Source organism: Penicillium hispanicum (genome assembly GCF_028827665.1).
Source record: "Penicillium hispanicum strain IBT 35686 chromosome Unknown utg000001l_segment0_segment0, whole genome shotgun sequence".
NCBI classification, from domain to species: Eukaryota; Fungi; Ascomycota; class Eurotiomycetes; order Eurotiales; family Aspergillaceae; genus Penicillium; species Penicillium hispanicum.
Window position 1 is genome coordinate 4458527 of NW_026623193.1, and position 23634 is coordinate 4482160.

Below are 23634 nucleotides of genomic sequence, written 5' to 3' on the forward strand. Positions count from 1 at the left end.
CTCCATGCCAAGGCCGTCGATCATTATGCGGGGCGGTGCAAAATGTGGGGAGAGTTGCTATGAATGGACTAGCTGGATGGAACAATATACGTTCGCAAGCGATGTCGCTCCGATGCCGAAGCGAATTCGCTCGATCCATTCCGGACGATTCCATTTCACGTCTGATGAGATTATTGGGTGACCGTTATGACCGAATATTGAAACGCTACAAGTATACACCGTGAGATGTCTCATTCTCGACCGGAGAACCAATAGCTATGGAGTGTGGCATTGTGCATTCTTGTTTTCACAGGATCGCTACTGCATTACACGGACTCGCCACACCTCCGGGGATATCCAGAGGCTGACTGGCAAAGAAGAAGGACCACTTCTGTAGCCTTTTGCACTCGGCGGCCAACTGTTCCAGATCCCATACCTCTCCGATTGGCATTCCCCAGCCAGCCAAGAACACTTCGTGGAGAGAGAAGGGCAACGCCAAATCGCCCGCAGATTGCGTGGGAGGCCAGGCCTCGTAGGCATTTGTATCGCCTGCCACTGCGGCAAAGCCAGTGCTCCAATGCCATTCGGCCATCTCCAAGGAGTTGTCGACACCGACAAATGTCCGAGAGGCACGAGCGGCAAGTGCTTGTTTCTCGGCATTGCTTCGTTTGTGGTAGTCCTCTGCCCAGCCCGAGCGCACAAGAAGAATGTCGCCTTGACAGAAGGTGGTTCCCTGAGCCTCGGCACATCTCAAGAGGTTCTCGAGTGTGATTCGGTGCGTTTCGAAAGCGTTGTAGTGGATGCCTTGCGCGGTGGCCCATGAGCGGTAGTCGAGCAGGACGCCACGGCCGACAATGGTCTTTCTCGCGAGATCTGTCATCCACCCAGCAATTGCTGGTATCAATGCACCTAGGCATAAGTATGGATACGGATGAACACTCACTTTGCACCCCACATCGCTCGTTGGCGTTTGGTCCGCTGATATCCTCTTGCGTGGCTCCGTTGTAGAAGCGTCGGCCATCTCGGTACCCTACATGTCTCAAGCCGTCCCAGTGACTAGAACTCTGCGTATTGATATCCAGCTCGTCGTCGTTGCTGAGAGGCTTGACATTGAATCGGTGAGTGCACGGCTTTCGTTCTGAGTTCATTGGTATGAGAGGGACGTTGATAGGATGGCTTGTGAATACTTGTTAGAGCAGGCAAAGAAGATACATGCTCGTCAATGACCACTCACTTCAGACTGATTGCTCTGCCGGTGACCATCTCCGATCTGGCTGCCAGGACAACATCTTCCGTGAGGAGATTCAAGGTCCCCAGTTCATCCTCGGGCCCGTAGAGTCCCCACGCTGAGAAAGGGGGATGCGATGGGTCAAGAGGCAGAGAATGAAAGTCCGGGCGTTTCTGACTTGTCATGGTCAATACAGAGAATCGTTCGGTGGCTGTATATCAATGGTACGCTGGACGAGACTACGGCATGTTCCATGCACTTTTATAACTACTTCCTTCCCAAGAACGCATCATTTCCGATCTCGCCTTTCGCTGGTTTCCCTTGGCAAAGCGCTAATTTAGATTCCAAGAAATCAACGGAGGCGAAATGGGAGTCCCAAGAGTTGCAGATTTCGACGCGTTGCGAACATCGCTTCGTTAGCGACATCGGCTCAGGTCCGACGCCTTCTCCGTCTCCGGTTAGCCCGATCGTCTATATAGGAGGATCCTGGATTTACTAAAATAGGGCCAGATCTATATCATCCCAGGTCCTTTTTTCCTGGATTATTCCTATCAGAAAAGAAACTAGGGAAAGCCCAATCACAATCTAGCAATGGCCAAAGACGAACTTCGAATCTTCACGCCGATTGGCATGCTCGGCTATGGGTTCAGCGAGCAGATATTCTGGTCAACCATGGCTGAAGGAGTCGACGCCGTGATCCTTGACGCAGGCTCAACCGACAGTGGACCGTCAAAGCTGGCTCTGGGCAAGTCAACTGGAACTCGTCAAGCCTACGAACGAGACCTGGGTGTCTTGGTCGCGGGCTGCCATGTCTACCGGAAGCCTCTTCTAATCGGTAAGTGCTCTGTGTGTCATGCCTCTGGGTCCGTCTTATCTTCTTGGAGTGAATCTCACATCATATGCATATGCAGGCTCTGCAGGCGGGGATGGCTCGACGAGAGGCGTTGACATGTTTGTCGACATCATCCAAGAAGCCATTCGAAGGGAAGGATACCGACCTATGAAAGTCGTCAGCATCGAAGCAGAGATCAGCAAAAGCGTCGTCCGAGATCACTACGAGAGATCTCTCGTGAAGCCTTGCGGGAGCGCGGTGCCGGAGCTGGAACCTCGTGATATCGACGACGCGACCCGGATTGTGGCCCAGATGGGCATTGAGCCGTGGCTGAAGGCCATGGAGGAGCACCCCGACTTCGATATCATCGTCGGAGGCAGATCCTACGATCCTTCCCCGTATGCAGCATTCTGCTTATCCCACGGAATCACGGACCTGGGAGTTGCTTACCACATGGGAAAGATTATGGAGTGCGGTGCTCTTTGCTCTGTTCCGAAGAGTCGAGAAGCTCTGGCGATTGTGCGCAACGACAGCTTCGATATTCGTGCCCTCGATCTGCGTTCGCGCTGTACGGCGGTCTCTGTCGCCTCCCACACTCTATATGAGAAGACACGACCGGATATCCTGACCGGGCCTGGCGGTGACCTCCATCTCGAGGACACCCAGTATGAAGAGCTGCCCGATGGACGAACGGTGCGTGTCCGAGGCGCGCGATTTGCCCCCGTCGAAGAAGGAGGGTATACCATCAAGTTGGAGGCTGGACGGCAGGATGGCTATCACAGCATGTTCATCGGCGGGTTTACAGATCGCATTCTGATCAATCAGATCGACGACTTCTTCTCGCGCGCCAAACTCGCCGTTCGAGAAGCTTGTCATTTCCCATTCGAGTTGGAGTTCCGCGTGTACGGTCGAGATGGCACTGCAGTCTGTGGGAGAGGCATCGGTGGTTCAACCCCAGTCATCATGCCCGATGAGATTGGAATCTGTGCTCATGCAAAGGCCGCCACGCAAGAAGACGCGACTCATGTTGCTCACACGGCCCGAGTCTTTTGTATGCATGCCTCATATCCCATTCAGAGGGCCACGGCGGGCAATTTCGCAATGCCTTTTGCACCGTTCGACATCCCGTTGGGTCCGGTGTGTGAATTCTGCATCTATCACACAATGGTGGTCAATGACCCTACCGAATACTTTACCATCAGGGAAACCCTCCTCCATGGAGAGAATACAGCGGCTTCCACTGCACCAGATATGGAGAGACGTGCAACCGGAACAGGATCGCATATCAAAGAGCCAGCATCGGCAACAGAGAAAAAGGACCTTCTCGCCGGGACATCTGCCAGTCATCCCACGGCAAATCAGTCGGTTTCAGTGCTCGGTGATCTCACACCAGCAGCGGGCCACATATTTCTAGCTGATCTCGCCAAGGTTGTCCGCAGTAAGAATGCAGGCCCATACGAGATCACATTGGACGTGATGTTTCACGACGCCGAAACGGTAGCCAAAGTGAAGGAAAGCAATATCCTGACTCCAACCACCATTGCAAATTTGTATGATGTGCCGGAGAGCGACGTCATTGCGTGTCTCTGGTGGCACCCAGCTCTTGCGTTTAAAGTGACGCTCAAGAGGCCGATGGTCAGTGGTGGGTTTTGGGATCGAGATGCCCATGGAAGTGCGCAGCACATGCCCTTGATGACACTTCAAATACCAACGCAAGTGTGAGGAAGCGAGGTGGAATATCAAGCACTTGACCTCACCAGCCAATATACTTTCATTATGAAGGGCAGCGTCTAGATCCAGGTAGACAGGCGATTCTAGACTTCATGTTTCCAATAGTGCTTCCGCATGGCTCGCTATAAAATGCTTGTTGACTTTATTTCCATTTACTCTTTGGCATTAAGCCGACTTGCCTGTCTTCAAGCAGGCTGCAGGAATAATGCATCGATTTAATATGATTATCACCCAGAGCCGCCCGAGAGATTTCAGACAACAGAAATCCTTTGCTATCAGCCTTGGCTGTGGAATAGGGATTTGACTGTTGAGTCCTAGAGAGACATGGGAGGACACAGGGGACACAGGAAACCCATAGGCCGGAGAAACCATACAGATCGCGAGACCGAGGCACAAGCGACAACTGTACTGCAACATCATTCCGGGGCGCCTGAGTGGCGAATTTAACATGATTGTAACCGAGGGGAATCTTCGGTGCATGTAATTGAGATGGTTATTTAGAACAGTGATTACGACGCCTATTCCCAGGCTAGTCCCTATCTCCGTTGCTACGCCCGGGGATTGCCTATGTAGGCAATTCCCGGGCGTAAGAAGAACCCTGTAGCTGTGGACGAATGTGCTTATATTCGCTAATATTCCGGCTGTTTAGGCTTGATACTGAAACGACCATCTCTCCCAGTGCGCCATAAGTTACTCGTAAAACGTATATTTATATCCATTCTGGGACAACGTTATGGCTACGCAGCCCGCCGTCAATGTTGTCATCGCAGGAGTAAGTTTGTAAAAACTAAGGCTTCAGACTTCGCAGAACTGGGGTGACTGACTGGCTACAGGGCTCCGGTCGCCTTGGAACACCCACCATCAAATATCTTCTTGCATACGGATTCAAGGTTTCCGTCCTCACTCGGGATCCGACAAGCCTCTCCGTTGCCGATGGCGTCGAGACCATCAAAGCCGACTACAGCTCTGCCGAGTCCCTCACGCCGTGCTTGACAGGTCGCAATTTTGACGTCATGGTCATTCTCCTCAAGCGTGTACATACTCATTCACAGCTTGTGACAATGCAAGCTTGCGTGAACGCACAGATACCGCGAGTCATCCCGTCCTTCTTCGGCGTGGCGTTTGACAACGACGAGGACCTGCGGACTCCCTATATGGCGCCCAAGATTCCGATTCTAGAGGACGTTCTAGACAAGGCTTCCAAAGGCCTGATCACCTATACTGGGCTGAATTGTGGCTTGTTCTTCGACTGGTCGTTCGACATCCATCTCTTTATCAATCTCGCAGGCAAACCGACCCGTCTGTATGATGGCGGCGAGGGACCCATGTCCCTGTCGACCCTGGATGATGTCGGACGGTCCGTGGTGGGTGTACTGGTGAAACTGGGCGAGACTAAAAACAAGATGCTGTCCTTTCATTCTTGCGTGATGACCCAGAATCAGGTCCTGCGTTATGCGGCGGAGGCGGCACCTGGAGTCGAATTTCCCGTGGAGCAAATTGACTCAGCTGAAGCGATCAAGGTTGCCTGGCAGAAATACAACGCCGGCTGCAACTTTCGAGAAGTCATGACGGAGTTTGCGGCTCGGGGGAGCTTTGCAAATGGTGGAGGGTATTTCCGGGAGACGGACAATGCTCTGCTGGGGATCACGCAGTGGAGTGATGAACGGCTGAAAGAAGAAATTATTCAACAGGTCAAGAGGGTCCTGAAGTGCTAGATAAGGCGCAATTGAGTGGGAAGAAACTTGCCATGAGCAACAGCTCTTGTGTAGTGTGATCATTTCCAGTTCTGGTAGCAAAGTCGACAGTCGCCTCATATTTAACAAACTAGCTAACCTGTCTCAAGCATTTATTATGATATGCGCAGAATTCAATGACAGGGTCAACGGCTCTTTGGTCTCCAAATCGACTTGCGTGAGTGCTCAACCTGATTTTTATCAAGCAGCTTGTATCTTCATGCTCCTATGGCTTTCAAAGTGCAATCGATATATGTCCTGAATGGAAATTGTCAGCAAAGTTGAAGGAAGACCGATACTCTACCCCTGGACAGATATTGCCATCAAAAAGTCGATGTTTCTCCTGTCTTTCTATTATAGCATGCCATTGAAGACTATACCTAGGCATGTGAAATAAAACCAATTTTGACGAGCACAACGCGTGCCAACGGAGGACAGAGGACTAGAGAATTGCTGGGCAAGCCACAGCATATCTCACGGATGCTCAACGAATCGCTACGCCTACGATGACCGGGCGCCGGCATGTCGAACAGCGCAGGGCTAAGCCAATAACATGGCTCCAGTTCAGACTCTGACCGTCTCATCTCCAACTGACCTGTGGCTTGAAACAGTCCTCCAACATGACCTATCATATACTGGTTCATATTTGATATAGCGTGGCTGATCCAGACAGCTCATTGCGGTGTTGATCTCCGCAAGTAAACAAAGCCGCCCGCCAGAGACTCCCCAACTTCTCCCCCTTCTTCCTTCATAAGCGATCGATCAGCCTTGCTTTTCCACGTATATTTGATTGTTGCCTCACATTCATCTGGAAAAATCTCTTCCAACCATGGATGACTTCCTGTTGCAGAATGCTGCCCGCCACCAGAAGCTCGTCAAACTGTTCAAGCCGCCACGGCCGACAGCGAGCGAAGCGACCCACGACAGCTCCAGCTCCAACATCGTGGTCGCCACGCGGATCCGGCCGATTCTGGACGAGGAGATCACTTCGGGACAGGTGGTTGCTGCATTCCCTCGCGCCGGTGAAAATGGCGTGGTGGATCTCCATGAGTTACGGAGAGTCGTCCGGGGTCCGCCCCCGCTGAATGTGAGAATATCGCACTACCGTTTTCTGAGGATGGCTTCGCTGCACTCGGGGACATATGGATATGCGGTTGAAGCATTGGGATTCTAGAATTGTTCATGCTGACCAAAGTGGCAGTCGTCCTCTTTCAAAGTGGGCAAAGTCTTCGGCGCCGATCGCTCGACGCAGGCCATCTATGAAGATATCGTCCAGCCACTCCTACCCTGGGCCTTGGAGGGTAATGTGGGCACTCTCTTCGCTTATGGACAAACAGGCTCGGGCAAGACCTATACCGTTAGTGGACTGGAGCGGTTGATTGCCGAGTCCTTGGTCGACGGAGCCCGGGAGAGAGGGCAGAAGTTGTATATCTGCATGTTTGAATTGGCGGGCAGCTCAGCATACGGTCAGTACTATACCGTGTCTTGTGTAGTTTGGCCTGGCTCTTCAAATGGTGGCTAATCTCGGTTCCCAATAGATCTCCTGAATTCCCGTTCGTCCTTCTCGATCCTGGAAGATTCCTTTGGTCACACCCAGCTCGCCGGTGTCAAGGAGCACCATATCAGCAGCCCCGATGACCTCCTTTGCTTGATCGAAGAAGCAACCTCCTTTCGCAAGACGGCCACGACGGAAAAGAATGACAGCTCCTCCCGCTCACACGCCATCTGCCGGATCAGGATCGAGAATCCGCCCACCACGCCCTTGGAAGACGGGGTCCTCTACCTGATTGACCTCGCAGGCTCCGAAGCCGCGCGCGACATGACGCAGCACAGCTCCGACCGCTTGAAAGAAACTCGCGACATCAACATGAGTCTTTCCGTCCTCAAGGACTGCATACGCGGAATGGCGGGCGTAGATCCGACGGGCAAACCAACGTCCAAGAAACCATATATCCCTTTCCGGCAAAGCATGTTGACCAAGGTCTTGAAGCACGTATTCGACCCCTCTGGGACCCGAAGCTGTCGGACAGCAGTGTTGGCCTGTATCAACCCTAGCTTCCTCGACACGAGCGCGAGTAAAAACACGCTTCGATACGCCGAGATGCTGCGCTCCGCCCAGCCGAACATGAAACCCGCCGGGTATAACCCTGCCAACCCGGGTACATGGAGTAACAAGGATCTTCGAAACTACATCAGAATCAAGGTAAGAAGTGGATTCACGGAGAACATATCGGGCTAGCTGACATTTGTAGTCGGGCAACCCATCCATATTGCCCTCTGATCTTGCGCCGCATGAGTCCGGAGCCCAACTTCTCCGTCTCCCAGCCGATACGTTCGTACGTCGCTGTCTTAAAACGGACGGCGTGACGGCAGAACAGGCAAACGCCTTCCGTGCCAAACTGTGGCAACTGCATATTGACTCCCAGCATAGGTCATCGGAAGGCAGGAATGGAGCTGCGACGGATCGGCAGCAGGAGCTGCTATCTCCGAAGTTCTCTTCGAGTCGAGTGACAGTTCCTGACTTTGGCACAAGTTGCTTTAAAGAGCGCATTCGTCCTGGAATGGTCGTCCACTGGAATCCTCCAGCCGACTTTCCACTGCGTGTCGAGGGCAAGAACCTGGCGGTCGTGTTGTGTCCGCAGAACGCCGTCGGGGAGCATGTCAGCGACGCTCTGGGCAACAAAGTCAACCGAAGCTCAGCATCACCTCAGAATGGGGTTCGATCCTCAGAGGCCGCTGCTGGTCAGCAGTACCTCTGTGCTTTGGTGCTGCCAGGTACTCTGGCCGACACGTACGAGGTTGGTCTTTGGCGCCAATTTGTTGTGAATGTAGAGCAGATGGAGGATGAGGTGCTGCTCGAGTATGATTCGGCAACGAGATACTATCACATCGCCGTCTAGCCAATTAGAATATATCTGGGTAGATAAATGGCGATTCTCTAAAGTAGTCTTCCGGCTTTGTAAGGTTGATATGGGGCGTTTACGCATAGGATGTGGTGATGCTCTTGGGAGGTAATGACGCGATGAGTATTTCCTCCCTACTTATGGGAAGACTTCTTACCTCGCTACCCTTCATTTATGACAAATATCTCTACCGGGGCAAGGTTTATTTTGGTAGTAGCAGCAGTTGGATTTATTCTTAACCGAGGTTGGTGGTGCCAGCAGGTACACTCCTTCAGCTATAGGGATGTTTCCTGGCGATTCACCAGTAGTATCTTGTCTTCACTCTGACAATTGATAACTTCTCACGCAATGGAGAGGTTCCGGAACATGTTATCAGATGGCAACGCCGCCTGAGGCGAATGTCATCATGATGATTCCCACCCAGTCATGATTCTCTCGGTCTGACCTGGGGCTTCCATAGGTCTCTGCATCTCTATCGTCCAAGAAGACGTGCTCAGCATCTGTAGCACCTTTCGAATCCTTCGCAAGGTGTCTTGAACGTCCGATCCGCCATGGGCCGCATCGTCGTGACCGGTGGCTCTGGCAAAGCCGGCCAGTTCATCATCTCCGAGCTCCTCGACGCCGGGCATACAATCCTGAACTTGGACTTGATGCCGCTGGCCCATCCCGCAGTGCACACGCTCAAGACCGACCTCGCCGACAGTGGCCAAGTGTTCAACGCGCTCTCCAGCCAGTGGACGCTGCGTGAGCCCTTCCCTGAAGGCTTGCCCCCTCGACCGGACGCCGTCATCCACATGGCCGGCTACGCACGCAACATGATGGTGCCCGACAACGAGACCTTCCGGTCCAACACGGTGGGTACGTACAATGTCATCGAGGCCGCCTGCAAGCTGGGCATCCCCAAGATCATCGTCGCAAGCAGCATCACCGTGTACGGGATTTCGTTCGCCCAGGGCGACGTGGACTACGCCTCATTCCCGGTCGACGAGGAGCAAGACGTGTGCCCGACAGACACTTATGCGATCGCGAAGCTGTGCAGCGAGCGCGTGGCGCGCGGCTTTGCGGCGCGCTTCGGCATCGACATCTACATCCTGCGCATCGGGCGGGTCATCGAGCCGGACGAGTACAACGAGGAGATCTTCTACAGCTACGTGCACGAGCCGGCGCTGTGGAAGGTGCATGGCTGGTCGTACACCGACGCGCGCGACCTCGCCGGCATGTGCGAGGCGGGCCTGCAGACGTCGGGATTGGGCTTCCAGGTATTCAACGCCACCAACGACTCCATCACCAACCCCAGTCGGACGGAGGAATTCCTGCGGGCCCAGTCCCCCAATACCCCCATCACGCGCCAGCTCGAGGAGAACGAGGCACCGCTGTCGAATGCGAAGATCAAGCGGCTGCTGGGCTTCCAGGAGAAGCACCCGTGGCGGAAGTATTTTATGCGGTGGGAGCGGAAGGCGGCGGTGATGTGATATATCTGGATCAGAATGGAATCACACTCCGTTCAAGGTCGTCGAAAGGACCGGCACTGAGAGGCCGCGTGGTGAGGCTATTCCGGGTGTGCGAAGTTTCGCATCTCCAGATTAGGGTTTAGCCGAGCGTCGCCGGGCTCGTCGCCCACAATCGACACCATGGCTATCGTCCATCGCGACCAGCTCGACCACCCCTCCAGCCGCATGACTGGCCCTGTGTAGCACCGTAGTGAACAGCGAGCCTCGTAGAGTATAGCCGCGAGTGGCGAGGTGGAAAGATCCAGGCGTTGCGGCGGCGCACGATTAGCGAACGTCCGCTTTTGGCGCTCCCCACACAAAACTCTCGGGATGCGCATCATCACCTTCCCTCACTTCTTCCCTCGATACTCAACCCCTCCAACCCACCATCTTCCCCTCGGTACGTGCTGTGTGTCAACCCCTTTATATCCTCCCGGATCGACTGCTTTCTGAAGATTATCGGGTTTTTGAGACTCCCCCGTCGTTTCGGTGTCCATCGGCTAACGCTCCCCGGCCAGAAGACCACCCCTCACCACCGACACAATGGATCAGGCCAAGCTGGCTAGAATGCAGGCGAGCGTGCGGATTGGTAGGTTGGACCTTTGTGATATTTTTGATTTTGCTTTCGGAGCTGTTTTCAAGCTGCTGCGAGGTCTGGAGCGCATGATCTCATGAGATCCATGCCTGGGGATTGTCTGCTGCGTTCTCGGCGACGCTCGCTCCGACGGAGCTGTTGCTGCGATCGTTATCATAATGACTGTGAAAAATTTCGACTGACTGACTGATTCTGGACAGGGTATGTATCATTTCTGTCCTCCAACACCTCCACCCCGAACCCATGAATGGTCGTGCCATAATCGACGGAAGAATTTGTGCGACGCAATGCCCACATCGACGAGGTCGACCTTCGCAACTCTGCGATCTTCCACGCTTTGGCCGTGGGAGCGTGCGAGTCCCGAAACTTGCGAATCTCGAATCCTCAACTCCATTCCCGACCCGTTCATCATCAAGCCTTGCCAATGATACATCCGTCTCATTCACTCCGAACAGCCCGGCTAACACACCATTTCCATTTACAGAGGCAAGGGTACTCCCCGCCGCAAGGTCAAGAAGGTCCACAAGACCGCCGGCGCCGACGACAAGAAGCTCCAGGCCACCCTGAAGAAGATGAATGTCCAGCCCATCCAGGCCATTGAGGAGGTCAACATGTTCAAGGAGGACGGCAATGTGATCCACTTCGCCGCTCCCCGGGGTGAGTTCACGGCCCGGGTCGAGTAGTACAGATCGCAACACGCACTCTGCAGCTGGCACCCAGGATTCCAACGAAGAGAAAAGCACACACTAACCCTTCCCAGTCCACGCCTCCGTTCCCTCCAACACCTTCGCCCTCTACGGCAACGGCGAGGAGAAGGAGCTCACCGAGCTCGTTCCCGGCATCCTGAACCAGCTCGGCCCCGACAGCCTCGCCTCCCTCCGCAAGCTCGCCGAGTCCTACCAGAACATGCAGAAGAACCAGTCCGGCGAGAAGAAGGACGATGACGAGGACGACATCCCCGACCTGGTCGAGGGCGAGAACTTCGAGAGCAAGGTTGAATAAATAGACGAACTTCTGCAGCAAAATCGTGGTCTATGATCAATGAAATGTATTCATCCCGTTCTACTTTCTATCCCGGTGCCAAGTGCCTGCGCCGTTCGCCATTGCCCTTCGGGTATGTTCCTGCTAGCTTCGGCCAAGCGCTGAGGCTGGTCTTGTCTTGTCCTGCGCGTCGGTTGGTTGGATTGGAATCTTGTCTTTCTGTCTCCTCTCCTACCTCGTTCTTTTTCCTTGTCTTCCCCACCCTTATTCCGGTTCCGTGACTCTTTGCTCTGGCGTGAGTTTTCTTTTGCAATTGAGCTTTGATCGGTGTCATCGGCTAGCGGGAACGGATTCGCGGTCGACTTCTTCCTATCGCCGCGAAAAGTCGATATTTACGACCATTTCCAGGCGAGCAATTCAAAAGTTACTGGGAAATCCGTCTTTTTGGAAGAGGCAGTTGTGACATTACGTAGAAGTACGGAGGGGCACGAAAGTGGTTGGGCGTGAATCAAGTCCCAGAGGACAGTTCGGTTCATAAGGTCTGCATCAAATGCCCACGGGGCTATCGTACACCAAAAGGAATTAGTCAACCGTGACGCCTATCAGTGCTTTCCATTTTTCGTTCGTCCCAGCAATACCAGCCCATCTCTCGGATCGCAGTGGGCGCGACTGCACTTGCGAGCTTCCGGCATAGTAGCCATAGCTCGATCAGATCGATGGTACTGGCAGTTCGCCACAGCAAACCGGAGACCTGCAGGCTACGCTCTGCAGTAGCAATCTTGCGCGAGGCGGATTCGAGATCAAATTATGCAAGAGTCCAGCAAGAGGAATCGCCACGCAGCCCGCCTCAAGACTCCTCCTTCAGACCGCAGATATCCGTCCCCAGAATCTTGTCCACCATATACCAGAACCGCCAGTAGGCGTTCGACTTGTCATAATCAAATGTACCATCCTCGTGCAGTTGCGGGCCATCGCCGACAATGTCGCCCGTGAACCAACTCAAGATGGGAATGGACCGCAGCACGCGCTCGGTAACGGTCGGTTGGGGAGGGAGCGCTTCGACGAGCGGGCGTAGCTTCGTTCGTCGCACGGTGGGGATGTGCGTCATGAACTCGGACTCGGGCTTCGGCTCGGCCGGGGCGGTGCGCTGGTGCAAGGATGAGGAGCGGTCGAGGGTAGTCGATGCGCCGGTGGCGGTCGCGGTGCCGGAGGTCGCGGTAGCCGTGGATGAGTCCACGGACTGCATTTCTTCGGCCTCGTTCACGTCCGCGACGCTGGAGAGGTTGTTCATTGCGAAGGACCGCGGCAGCGTGAGCCGGTCCTGATCCTTGCTGGACAGAAATGCGGTCGAATGCGTCGAGGTCAAGGTGCGCGGAGCTTTCTTGCGCAAGTTGGTGGCTGCTGAGGAGTCTGCCGGGATGGCGACGTCCTCCATGGGGCCGTGGCCGTGGTAGAGCTCACAGAAGACGAGGTGGCCGTCGATCTCTTGCGGCGAATAGAAGCACGCGCGGTCCGCGGCCGAGGTCGAGTCGAAGGTGACCTTGATCCAGTGGTATCCACCATCGTAGCGCTTGGATTTGCGGTTCGCATCGGCGGAGAGGTTGCGGATTACGACGTCGCCGCCGCTCAGGAGCTGGGCGTACTGCACGGCCGAGCTTGGGTCGCTGCGCGGGTAGTCTTCGCAGATCAACCCCTGCGAGATCCGCTCGTATTTGTCGATGACCTTCCACTCGGAGTCCTTGGTCTTGTATCCATACAGGAAGCACTCGGTGGCGACCTTCTCAGTTTGTTTTCTCGGGTTGTCAAGGCTGGATGACGATGATGATTTGGGTAGGCCCTGAGACTTTTCCTCCTCCTGTTGCTGCGAAAATAGCCTTCCAAACTCCGCTACACTAGCATTCTCTCTCTTCGCTGGAGTGCCGGTCCGTGTTCGAGATCGGGCGTGTTCGTATCGAGCATTCCTCCTCTTGCCGAAGGGTCCTGTTTCCTCGGGAGGTCGTCGGGGATTGCGAGATTCACTGAGACCAGTCAGTTTGGAAAGTTCAAGGTTCTAATCAATACCATATCTGGAAAATCTACTCACTCTTTGTATATGTAGCCCCAGGGCAGGAGGTTGCCCTTCTCGTCTCTTGCACGCTCCTCGGGCGGGACAGCGTGGTATTCCATGGCGAACGGGTGTCGCAAAAAATGGGGGGTGCGCGGTCTCTGTGAAGTTCTGTGGAAGCAGCAGTAGACAGGGTTGAAGTGAATTCTCTGCCTGTGTTGAGGTAGGACGCAGGTCTGGCAACCACCGAAGTTCGCTGGCAGGAAACTTTTGGTAAACACTGGTTCGCCGGGATACGGTCACGTGGCTCGCGTTGCTATCAATTGCAGATGAGAATAATCACTCCTAGTATTATTATTCTATTCACAAATCTCTATATATCATTGCCATATTATAGAGCTTCTTTGTAAGCTGTATTTTAGTAATGGTGATTTTATTGAGGGTATTCTTCATAATTATACACCAACTTCATGCGATTCATGTTACGAGTTGAACTATAGTTCTGTGCTGAACTATATAAACGAACCCGCTGCAGCGCGACTGCCTTCAACCCTGACGCAGGAATGTAATTCTCCTAGAATGACCTTGTAAACCGCATACCTCACCGAAGTCCCCCACTTCTTTCCCTCGCTGTAGCACATAAGCCATGAAGCTATCCAGGTCACAAGAGCGCCCCGGGCCTGACTTGCAAAACGGCAATGGTGTGATTCGGTCATTGATGTTGACCCGAATGAATGTCCCACTGTGTTCCGACGAGCAGGTTAATCGCTCAATTGTGACTCTTGCACCCATCGGCAAGATAGTGGAGGTTTGCCAGGCACGATTTGCCACCACATGAGTGGTCGGAAGATGAGGTTCATTGGGATCCGACAGAATACCCAATGCTGCTAGGAACGGTGAGATATCACCATCATGCACACTTGAGATCCGGTTAGTGAGGCTATCCAGCGTAAACTTAAATATCAGACGGAATAGTGGCTTACAAGCTCAAGAACAAGCTCCCACGTTCAGGCCCCTCGTGCAGCAATGCAGCAGTGGCATTCAACCAAAGCCACCCCATAGATTCAGCATACGGGTTCCCTGGTCCAGCTCGGTAGTAATGGATCAGATCACGAGCGTACTCGAAGTTATTCCAGTCCTGCTCATTGAAAACCTGGCACCAGGGACTTGCTCCTCGCACCATGGTTTCAAATCCGCACATCTCCTGCATGCCGTAGACTTCCATCAGGCCTAAATCGCCAAGCACGGGGTTCTCCTTTGCTAGTCGCTGTGAAATTTCGGGGATGTAGTTTTTCTGGAACTCTGCCAGCATATTGGCACCATAGTCATGTCCATGAACTTTATCCTCGAGATAATTGTGGCACGTATCACCCGGTGTCAGAGTATCTGCACCACGGTCAAAAGTTTCTGGAATAATTTCCAGCTCTGCTTTGTGGGAACTATCCCAATCGAGGCCGAAGGCCCCGGAAGCAAAATAGCGCGCTGTGTCTATGACTCGGTTTGAATCGCTAGCCCATAGGCGGGTAGTCGAGTGGCGACGGATCAGCTCATCGTATCGCGTACGGAACCGGACACCAGTCGTAAATGCACCCAATGTGCCCGCATAAGGGCCTGTGTTGGTTAATTGGCCAAAGTCTCGGGAGGGGTTATCGGTAAAATATGTCCATTCGTTAAGAAACGCAAGTGAGCCATTAAGGGGTGTTTCGAGTGCTCTGACGCGTGCTAGAAACTGCAGGTGGCCTGTTCAGGACGTTTTAGACCTCATAGCACATTGATGAGGAGGCAGATGAACATACGGTCTCCGGCAGACTTGGTCGGATATCGCTCCGCATGCCGCGACATCTGAACCCGGATTAGTACTTGACCTCCTTAAGCTGTCGAGACGTTGCAGAAGCAGGGTCGATTGTGGCATACCAGGTGTACCTGATCAATCGTGCATCTGTCCGGTGGCGCAAGCGTCGACAGCTCCTCCGTTCCAGTCGATTTCTCGATCCATGGTCCATTCCCGCCGAGATGGTGAAGGATATTCCATCCCTTCTTCTCGCGGGAGCCTCCACTGCTGGTCAGAGGATGGAATGGATGAAACCACGTTGTCCAACTTGCAACGTGAGGAGCTTCCGACACATGGTCCGCGGCTGGTGGTGTGAATGATTGAAGGACTGGCAACGACGACACGAACTCGGTTTTGTAAAGCACGACTCCGAAGACAATTGTGAAGAGCGAAAATAGGATCTTCAGCAAGGGACGAGCGAGAGGCATTCTTTCAACGTTCCACCCCCGAGTGCCGGGTGCTCATGTGGGACGCATTGGGGTGGATGAGACCGAAGGTGGTTGTTGGACTGAAGGAAGTTGTGCCGCCAAGACCGATGCATCAGGCAACCGGTTTGGTCGATCAACATCGTCAACAAGGAGAACTGTTCAGAGCTAGTATAACCATAAACCCCTACTGATCTCCACATAGAAAGGAATGGGAAGAGCACGGTTTAGATCGCCACCTAGCCTAGAAAGTACTCTGGGCTCTTGCGTCTGTTTGGGAAGTAGGCTAAAGGTCAGCAGAGTTAAATATCAAACTATACCTAGGCAGTATATCTGTCGCAGGATATAAATATATACATCAAGAGCAACGGCTTCACTGCCAATCCGTGCACCTTGACAATCTGTGGGCTCTGGTCGTTTAATTCTACTGCTGGCTACTACTTCTGCCAAAATACAACAAGCCACGGATTGCAGTCTCACGTTTCCACTATGAGTAGCTGACAGGCTCGACGGAGTCCTGGGCGATTGGCTCGGCATAGCCAAACTCCAACCGTTATAGGTCGTAGACTTCGTTGATTTGGGAATTGATCAGCATGAAAGCGCATCATCCCATCAAAGGCGAAGTTGCAGCGCGTCAAATCTGCCTAGCGAAGAAGATGGGCTTTCTCGAATCCGACCTCATCATGCCTCGGTTTTGTGGTTAACTATACCTAGGTAGAGGACAGGCAATCAAAAACAAGATTCTTTCTATTAAACATCTTTCCATTGCCCTTTTAAGCCCTGCGCGAGAAGTAGATCGCCTGGAGAAAGACGGAATCGAACAGCACAAACCACAATTCATTGGCGTTGACACAGTACCACGAGCGAGCGCTCAGTCTATAGCAAGCGCGTCTGTCACTCGACTAAAAAACCAGAGGCCAGGTCCATCCTCTAGCAGGCTGGAGAATGCACCGTCACATTTGGCGGAGGATTTTGCTTGGCGTAAGGCTGCATTAGCGCGCGGCTGCTCTAGCACATAGATTTCTTCATGGGGCGCATCGGTGTGAATTACGATTCGCTAGCCTGTCGAAAATTATTCTGCCACGTATAATGTCTAACTACTATTGTTCCTTAATAACTAGACGAGATGAAGTGGGGAGTGAGCCCACCAGGGATGATTGGGCATGAGAAGAGAGAGAAAGCGACAAGGCGTTGAAACATGAGGTATAGGTGAAACAGTGCAGGCGCTTACCCCGCGCATTATTTCTGGATCACAGCAGAGAACAGGCATTATAAATTGGGGGTTGTTTCCCGCGACAGAGCAAGATTCTCAACGAGAAGCCCATGACAGAACTTCAAATTCGACCCCATAACTCCAGGTATGTGCTTCCCAGCCCTTTTTCATTGAATGCAAAGACGCTAGATTGTTGATATGTACGAAGGACAACAGAATGACGACATACGACCTCTCCATCGAAATATTCGGGCTGGGAGAAGACCCCAAGCATCGATCCCACTGGGGATTTGTGATTCATCAACCATCACAGCATTTTGGCGACCTCCTCCACGTCAAGTTGATTGACCTCGACAGGCTTTGGTATGAATTCGAATCACGCATGGGCACTCCGCTGGCCACCATGCAAGCCGTCGGGAAGGTCAAAATCGCGAGTCTAAATGCACACCAACGTCAGGAGGCCATCAAAGTCATCGGCTCTGAGAAGGCACCCAGGGATGGAAAGAAGAAGTGTCAGGATTGGGTGTATGACACCTTGCTCTCACTAGAGGTGAATGAGCTTGTCCCAGACGGCACCTGTCAGTTTTGGAAAGCAATGGTTGGAAAGCCAGCAAGGGCCGTGGAACAAGCCGCTGGCGCCAATTGGACAAGTCTGAAATAAGTATCTGGCTAGGGGATGCAGTGCGCTGTATTGACAATCGGGAGATGGAGCTCTTGTATGCATATCGAGCTCAGATACCTGTATAATCCACCATGGATTGGTTAACCTGGGCCCAGAAGTCATACTCGTCAACTTCGAGAATGGTCGACGTGAGGTCCCTCCAATCCAGGTCCAGGGCTTGCCACCGTATGCCAAAGTATTCTCTTGCCGGTATGCTGTAGCCAGCTGCGCCCCAGTCAATGATTCCACTTATGGTATTATCCTTCACAATGATGTTGCTTGGATGCAAGTCACCATGCGTGAACACTTTTCTCTCGCCCTGGCTATCTTGTCCCGAGACAAGAATCCTCTCCGCCAGAGGCTTATCCCTCGCAGTGAGTTGTTCCTTTGGTCTGGAATTGCAGAGAGCCTCCACCACTCCTTCGTTGAATTCCTTTCTTGTCGGGAAAGGTCCATACCGACGGGGCTTCGGGTGCCAGGGATGCTTGAAGAGGACATCTGGGCAGGGCCCACCATCAACAGTCCCAAAAAAAGGTCCCTCGATCTTGCGCCACTCTTGTGTGAAATGTTGGAGTTGTTGAACGATTGATATTTTGGTGTCTCTTGTTAGACCTTTCCAGCATTGTTCAAGAGTGACACCTGGGACCTTTTCCATTGAAATGAACCCAATATCTTCGATCATATAGGCATTCAAGACTTGAGGAACAGGGATCGCGGTCCTTTGTTTGAGAAGACACATGGCTTCTGCTTCTCCCATTTGAACCGTGTGTCCGACCTTCAAGATGGTTGATTCATTTATCTCTAGAATTTTGCAACCGCCCATGGCATGTGGACACAGATCTCGCGCATTTCGGATCTCATCTCGGGTAACAATTGGAGGTCGGTGTTTCATTGAGGGAGAAAAGCGTATCTCGACATCGGACAGAAGAATATAACAGAGATATTCGACTAGTTCCCATTTGGAGGGCTAAGTCGGGGTTAGAAATCGGGAGGCGATAGAGAATTAGCAGGCACATACCGGGCTAGAATCGCGAGGATCTTCATCCATCGTCCGCGATTCATGATTTGAAACCCCGGTCATCGAAGGATGTTGCTTCGGTCTGCTGAGGAGGTATTGTCGATGCAGGACATGGAACCGGAATTCAGACCAAAGGTTACCTATCGGACTCGACAGGTGCAGGGCGGTGAAAAGCGGCAGAACCAAGTGCCAGATCATCTCGCCTTGTGCCGTCACTTTTCCAGAACATAAACATCCATATCGGCTCACTTGGTCGCCGCGAGCTCAAGAGAGTGCTAATGCATCGATCGTCTGAACGATTTGCCTCCGTGCGAATACAAAACTACATGACCATGAAAGGAGATATTCAGGCTTCGAATGCAGAATTGGCGGAACTTGTGGCCGATGTTGGGTCACGGCCGCATTTGGAGGAAGCGGAGGCCAACTCGGTTCGATATATATTGTCGTCGTCGATCACGAAGAGCTTGACTCAAGGCTACCTTGTTTAACTTCTGATATATGCCGTTATTCTCCACGTCATGATTGACCAGATCTTCAGAAGGACAAGGCAGCGATGGGACAATTGATGAGGCTAGCATGGCATGCTGCTCGCATATTATGTATGGACTCTGAGCTTCCACCGGTCAGCGAGGTCTGAAGAGTTCGTATTATTCAAGGGGCCAAAGCGATCGGGTAATTAGTGTCACTTCGCCCTCACCAGTGTCGACTCCGACCGGGACTAAGAGTTTCCTTGATCCATCGCTCCGACTGCTCAATCCTGCGCCCGTGAATGATTTGTCTGGGAATGGGGGTGAGATGATGTCTTGCCGGGGCGGGGGCCAGTCACCACGCTGAAGCCATGGATAGTCTCACGGGAAGACTAGTATGACATCGCGCAGGCTGGAATACCAAGGCTGCCGTTATTTCCATGGACCACAACTCGTAAACGAGAGGTCGAGCGAAGATACGCCCGGAATAATGGAATGACATTCCTCGCACGCGTTGGGACAACGCGATCTGTCAGCCACGCTCGCTCGCTCTGCCTGTCTCATATGATATTACATGAATATATATTTCGATCCACCACAGACGTGTCATCAGCCCCACTCTAGACGAATTGAAAAAGGATTGGGCTCCTTGACAAATCACAGATGCCCTGATATAATATGTAGAGGTTCTGCCCGGAGGATCGCCCCGGCGGCCCCTTCGCACTCGCCTCCACGAGCCATGTACATTGTTATGTTAGATTCTTTGAGGATATCTCTAGCTCATAACGTGAACTTGAGAGTAACGTACCTAGATAGTGAAATAATCTTAATCCGTAGAAGATTGTTGGACCCTCGTAGGATCAAGGTCCATCATGAAAGTATAGATACCCTGGAAAAAGAACTAATGCGTCCCCTTTTAGAGAATGGAAAGAATGACCGGTGTTAAAAGACAGCCTTGCTTATCACTAAAGATGGCATATTGCACAGACCCATCAGCATCTGACAACGTTCTGAATGATTTAGCTCGGGGGCCAACAGGGGCAAACGGGGGCCAGGAGGCAGGTCGGTTTTAGCCCTTCTTTAGTGACATTAGTCTATTATTGAAGGATAAGTTTACATAGGCATCAGTCGGGTCTTGTCGCCCTAAATAACACCAGAGCACCCAAGGACAGTAGATTCTAGTTTTATGTGGACGGGGACATGCTCTAGCGTGGCCGCAGAACCAAGAGTCCATCTGCCCACAACAGTTCACATCGCAAGATGTTGATGCAATCCTCCTTTCTTCTCTTGTTGATGCTCAGGGTGACTGCAGGCTTATCGCGCCCTGACAACTCACGCCGTCACTTTGCATCCCGAGAAGATTCCCTTCACGATGAGAACCCAGAGCGAGCCTTCAACGCTTCAGAACTCCCCAACGAGAATGAGTTCGACAAGCCTCGCGTGCCTGTAGCCTCGCACAGTCGACGCGCACAATATAGCCGGGCCCTCCAAGGAGATCTGTTTGAGCAGGAGGCGTTGAGACCTGGGTCTGCATGGCCCGGTCTTCCGGAATATTACGTCGACGAGCCTGATACCAGATATGACATCGATGAACCTGCCGCGAAGCTGTCAAAGCGTGGCAGCGGCCTCGTGTGATAGTTATCTAGGTCAGTATATATTGTCCTCGCCCCCAACTCCTCCGTCTTTTCCCATGTATTTGACACCCTTCCAACTTCCATGTCCTCCCTCGCCATCATGCGACTCCCACTTCTCCCAGACGACGTCCTTCTAATGATCCTCGGAAACCTGGGGACAGAAACGGATATTTTTTCGTTGCTCCAAGTGAATCATCGACTCTACGAGATCGCCATGCCCTATCTATATCAGCATAATATCAAGCACTCAGGAAGCTCTGCGCTGCACTGGTACGCCAAGGCCGGACGCGAACTCGGTGTGCAACGCCTACTCTCATTCCATGCAGATGTGAATGCCACAAGCAAGAGCGATAGTGGCTTCACAGCGCTCCGGTTAGCCGTTGAGCGGGACCACGCGGGCGTGGTCAAGTTGCTTCTCGAGAACGGAGCCGACGCGCAGAGAAATAACTTCCTAGTCATCCACCGTGCCGTCTCCAACGGGAACAAAGCTGTGGTGAAGATGCTACTCGACCACGGCGGAGATGTGAATTCCGTGGACCAGTTCGGAGGTAGTCTTTTGAAAGACGCTGCAAAGTATGGCGACCTGGAGATGGTCCAACTTCTACTCGATTACGGAGCCGACGTGAACAAGTCCTGGGTCAATCCCGGTGAAGCACATTCTCCTGGCGTGACTCCGCTTCATACTGCTTCTGACTCGAGGAATCAGAACGTCGGTTTGCTGAGTCTTCTCTTGGACCATGGAGCCGATCCAAACGCCATCGACAATGGAAGACAAACTCCTTTGCATTGGGCGGCGGCAGGGACGGTCGAGGAGAAATTGAAAGTGCTGCTCGATCGGGGTGCTCCGGTGAATGCACAAAATGCCGCTGGACAGACGGCCTTGGATATTGCATCTGCTCGGGGAAGGGATGCTAATGTGCTGCTTCTTCGTGAATATGGTGCCAATTCGATCCCAGTGCCTGGCCAGTGTCAATTCCCGGAGGAGGAAGAAATGGGGTACATCAGGCCCAAGAAACCGCGTTAAACAACTGAATTATCGATCTCAAGTCAGTCGTCGGAGCAATATCTTGATTGAGGGTTTGTGGCTCTATCCTTAATCTTCTATTTAACCCCGCAAAGCAGTCCTATATTTCACGAAGACAATGATGGCTTATGCCATCCGCCAGCGACGTGTACTCTAGCAGCATAACAAACAAACATAGAACATGACATCCAAGGCATTACGTGTTCATCTCAGGTGCTATACCGAAACCGAGGATTCCGATCCCCAAGCTCCTGGATCTCCTCTTCCGACATTGCGGTGATCTTCTCGTCCTCGAATCCTCTGCCTCGGCGCTTGTTGATCGCCTGCAGAGAAAACCACATAGCACCATACACAACGCCAGCGAATCCAACAAGCCCCAGCGTGACCGCATTTCCGCGGACAAACCGCGGAGCCTCGGCGTCCTTATATAAAAATGGAGACATGACACCGCTGACGTTACCAAATGTCAGCTGCAGCCCCGTCGCAAAGGTGCGTTTGCCGTATCGAGGCAGATTGGTTGGTAACCAGGCGAGCGGCAAGCCAACCGTCACATAGAGGCCTAATGCGACCAACAGTGCCCCGAAGTAATGCACACCGGACGAGGAATCCGAGATCAGAACTCCGTATCCGATCACAGAGATCGCGCTGAAGAGACAGATGAAGAATGCGCGGTGCTGGGTCCGATCACTCAGCCATGCCACGGCGAGATAGACAATGGCGCCTAACGCATAGCATGGGATAGTGAGGGCCTGCACCTCTGGCGTGGACCAGTTGCCCATGCCTTTGATAATCGTAGGAAGAAAGGTGCTGTACCCGTATAACATGGTATCGACGCCAAACTGGCCAATGCAGAAGGCATAGATCTTCCAGTCGAGGGCACCCTCTTTTACGTCTGCCCAGTGGAATTTCTGCGCGGACTCGGTCTGGCCGACGTGTTGGCTGCGCCGGCGCGCAACGAGCGCCCGCTCCTCTTTGTTCAGGTAGTATGCCGTATCGGGTTCATCTGCCAGGAAGAACCAGGTGGCCACGCCCAGAATCACGGTCGGGATGCCTTCGAGGATCATGATCCAGCGCCAGCCGCGAAGGCCGCTGATACCGTCCATGAACCCGATGCCGTATGCCAGGAGACCACCGAAGGCGCCGGCAATGGCGGCACTGCTGAACAGGTATCCGGTCCGCAGCGCGAGCTCGCGTTTACTATAGAACAGAGTTAGGTACGTCATGAACCCAGGGAAGAGCCCAGCCTCCACGACCCCGAGCAGTACGCGGCAGGCGATGAGACCGCCGTAGTTCTGAGTAATGCCAGTGAGGGTTGCGATCACCCCCCACAGGATCGATATGGCTGCAATGTACCGCGAGGGCCTCAATTTCTTGATGACCAAGTTGGAGGGTACCTCGAAGAACTGGCGATGACGGTCAGCTCAGTAACGATCAGGAGCAGACACGCGACCTACGCAGTAGGTGACGAAAAGGATGGATACGGCGACCTGGTACTGGTCTCCGACAAGCCCGAGATCCTCTTCCATGCCGTACAAGCGAGCATTGCCGATATTGACTGGTCAAAATGTCAGAATCCGGTCGTCGAGTTCTTCCACAAGGGATGTCAGGCAAGACCAACCTCGATCCAGAAAGCTAAAGAGATAGAGCAGCACCACAAAGGGGAGAATATGCAGGTCAATCTTCCAGATCAACACCCGCTCCCTCTTCTCCAGTATCTCCAGCTCTGGCTCCCTGGATCTATCCAGATCCACGGCTCCCTTGGCTACGGGGAGCCCCTCCATCGTGATTATGGGGCAATGCGACCCAATCGTGACCTCAAATGAAAGAAATGAGAAATCTCACGCG

General features: G+C 53.0%; 12 protein-coding genes across 12 annotated transcripts; 8 read left to right on the forward strand and 4 right to left on the reverse strand.

Moving 5' to 3' along the window:
• Nucleotides 1-286: 286 nt before the first annotated feature.
• N7459_001676 (uncharacterized protein) lies at nucleotides 287-1416 on the reverse strand (the record flags this gene model as incomplete). The annotated part of the gene is made up of 3 exons (XM_056940861.1): nucleotides 287-888; nucleotides 935-1155; nucleotides 1214-1416. Coding segments are annotated over 3 exons (1026 nt in total), but the record flags the coding sequence as incomplete, so codon positions are not given.
• Nucleotides 1417-1798: 382 nt separating this feature from the next.
• Nucleotides 1799-3761, forward strand: N7459_001677 (uncharacterized protein; the record flags this gene model as incomplete). Its single annotated transcript, XM_056940862.1, has 2 exons — nucleotides 1799-2042; nucleotides 2119-3761. 2 exons carry the CDS (start codon nucleotides 1799-1801, stop codon nucleotides 3759-3761), a joined length of 1887 nt encoding a protein of 628 aa, XP_056805142.1.
• A 742-nt stretch (nucleotides 3762-4503) lies between these two features.
• N7459_001678 (uncharacterized protein) lies at nucleotides 4504-5485 on the forward strand (the record flags this gene model as incomplete). Its single annotated transcript, XM_056940863.1, has 2 exons — nucleotides 4504-4542; nucleotides 4604-5485. 2 exons carry the CDS (start codon nucleotides 4504-4506, stop codon nucleotides 5483-5485), a joined length of 921 nt encoding a protein of 306 aa, XP_056805143.1.
• An 847-nt stretch (nucleotides 5486-6332) lies between these two features.
• On the forward strand, nucleotides 6333-8403 carry N7459_001679 (uncharacterized protein; the record flags this gene model as incomplete). The annotated part of the gene is made up of 4 exons (XM_056940864.1): nucleotides 6333-6590; nucleotides 6705-6969; nucleotides 7042-7706; nucleotides 7756-8403. The coding sequence occupies 4 exons, from the start codon at nucleotides 6333-6335 to the stop codon at nucleotides 8401-8403; spliced, it is 1836 nt and encodes a 611-aa protein (XP_056805144.1).
• Nucleotides 8404-8957: 554 nt separating this feature from the next.
• N7459_001680 (NAD-dependent epimerase/dehydratase family protein) lies at nucleotides 8958-9878 on the forward strand (the record flags this gene model as incomplete). Its single annotated transcript, XM_056940865.1, has 1 exon — nucleotides 8958-9878. One exon carries the CDS (start codon nucleotides 8958-8960, stop codon nucleotides 9876-9878), a length of 921 nt encoding a protein of 306 aa, XP_056805145.1.
• A 561-nt stretch (nucleotides 9879-10439) lies between these two features.
• Nucleotides 10440-11493, forward strand: N7459_001681 (nascent polypeptide-associated complex subunit family protein; the record flags this gene model as incomplete). Its single annotated transcript, XM_056940866.1, has 4 exons — nucleotides 10440-10485; nucleotides 10764-10842; nucleotides 10976-11148; nucleotides 11252-11493. 4 exons carry the CDS (start codon nucleotides 10440-10442, stop codon nucleotides 11491-11493), a joined length of 540 nt encoding a protein of 179 aa, XP_056805146.1.
• Nucleotides 11494-12319: 826 nt separating this feature from the next.
• On the reverse strand, nucleotides 12320-15775 carry N7459_001682 (uncharacterized protein; the record flags this gene model as incomplete). Its single annotated transcript, XM_056940867.1, has 6 exons — nucleotides 12320-13490; nucleotides 13556-13677; nucleotides 14117-14435; nucleotides 14500-15256; nucleotides 15313-15358; nucleotides 15431-15775. 6 exons carry the CDS (start codon nucleotides 15773-15775, stop codon nucleotides 12320-12322), a joined length of 2760 nt encoding a protein of 919 aa, XP_056805147.1.
• Nucleotides 15776-17202: 1427 nt separating this feature from the next.
• N7459_001683 (uncharacterized protein) lies at nucleotides 17203-17646 on the forward strand (the record flags this gene model as incomplete). Its single annotated transcript, XM_056940868.1, has 1 exon — nucleotides 17203-17646. The coding sequence occupies one exon, from the start codon at nucleotides 17203-17205 to the stop codon at nucleotides 17644-17646; it is 444 nt and encodes a 147-aa protein (XP_056805148.1).
• A 70-nt stretch (nucleotides 17647-17716) lies between these two features.
• On the reverse strand, nucleotides 17717-18727 carry N7459_001684 (uncharacterized protein; the record flags this gene model as incomplete). Its single annotated transcript, XM_056940869.1, has 2 exons — nucleotides 17717-18613; nucleotides 18665-18727. 2 exons carry the CDS (start codon nucleotides 18725-18727, stop codon nucleotides 17717-17719), a joined length of 960 nt encoding a protein of 319 aa, XP_056805149.1.
• A 1697-nt stretch (nucleotides 18728-20424) lies between these two features.
• Nucleotides 20425-20766, forward strand: N7459_001685 (uncharacterized protein; the record flags this gene model as incomplete). Its single annotated transcript, XM_056940870.1, has 1 exon — nucleotides 20425-20766. The coding sequence occupies one exon, from the start codon at nucleotides 20425-20427 to the stop codon at nucleotides 20764-20766; it is 342 nt and encodes a 113-aa protein (XP_056805150.1).
• Nucleotides 20767-20865: 99 nt separating this feature from the next.
• On the forward strand, nucleotides 20866-21789 carry N7459_001686 (ankyrin repeat domain-containing protein; the record flags this gene model as incomplete). Its single annotated transcript, XM_056940871.1, has 1 exon — nucleotides 20866-21789. The coding sequence occupies one exon, from the start codon at nucleotides 20866-20868 to the stop codon at nucleotides 21787-21789; it is 924 nt and encodes a 307-aa protein (XP_056805151.1).
• Nucleotides 21790-21998: 209 nt separating this feature from the next.
• Nucleotides 21999-23570, reverse strand: N7459_001687 (putative MFS transporter; the record flags this gene model as incomplete). Its single annotated transcript, XM_056940872.1, has 3 exons — nucleotides 21999-23192; nucleotides 23244-23344; nucleotides 23408-23570. The coding sequence occupies 3 exons, from the start codon at nucleotides 23568-23570 to the stop codon at nucleotides 21999-22001; spliced, it is 1458 nt and encodes a 485-aa protein (XP_056805152.1).
• Between the last annotated feature and the right edge of the window lie 64 nt (nucleotides 23571-23634).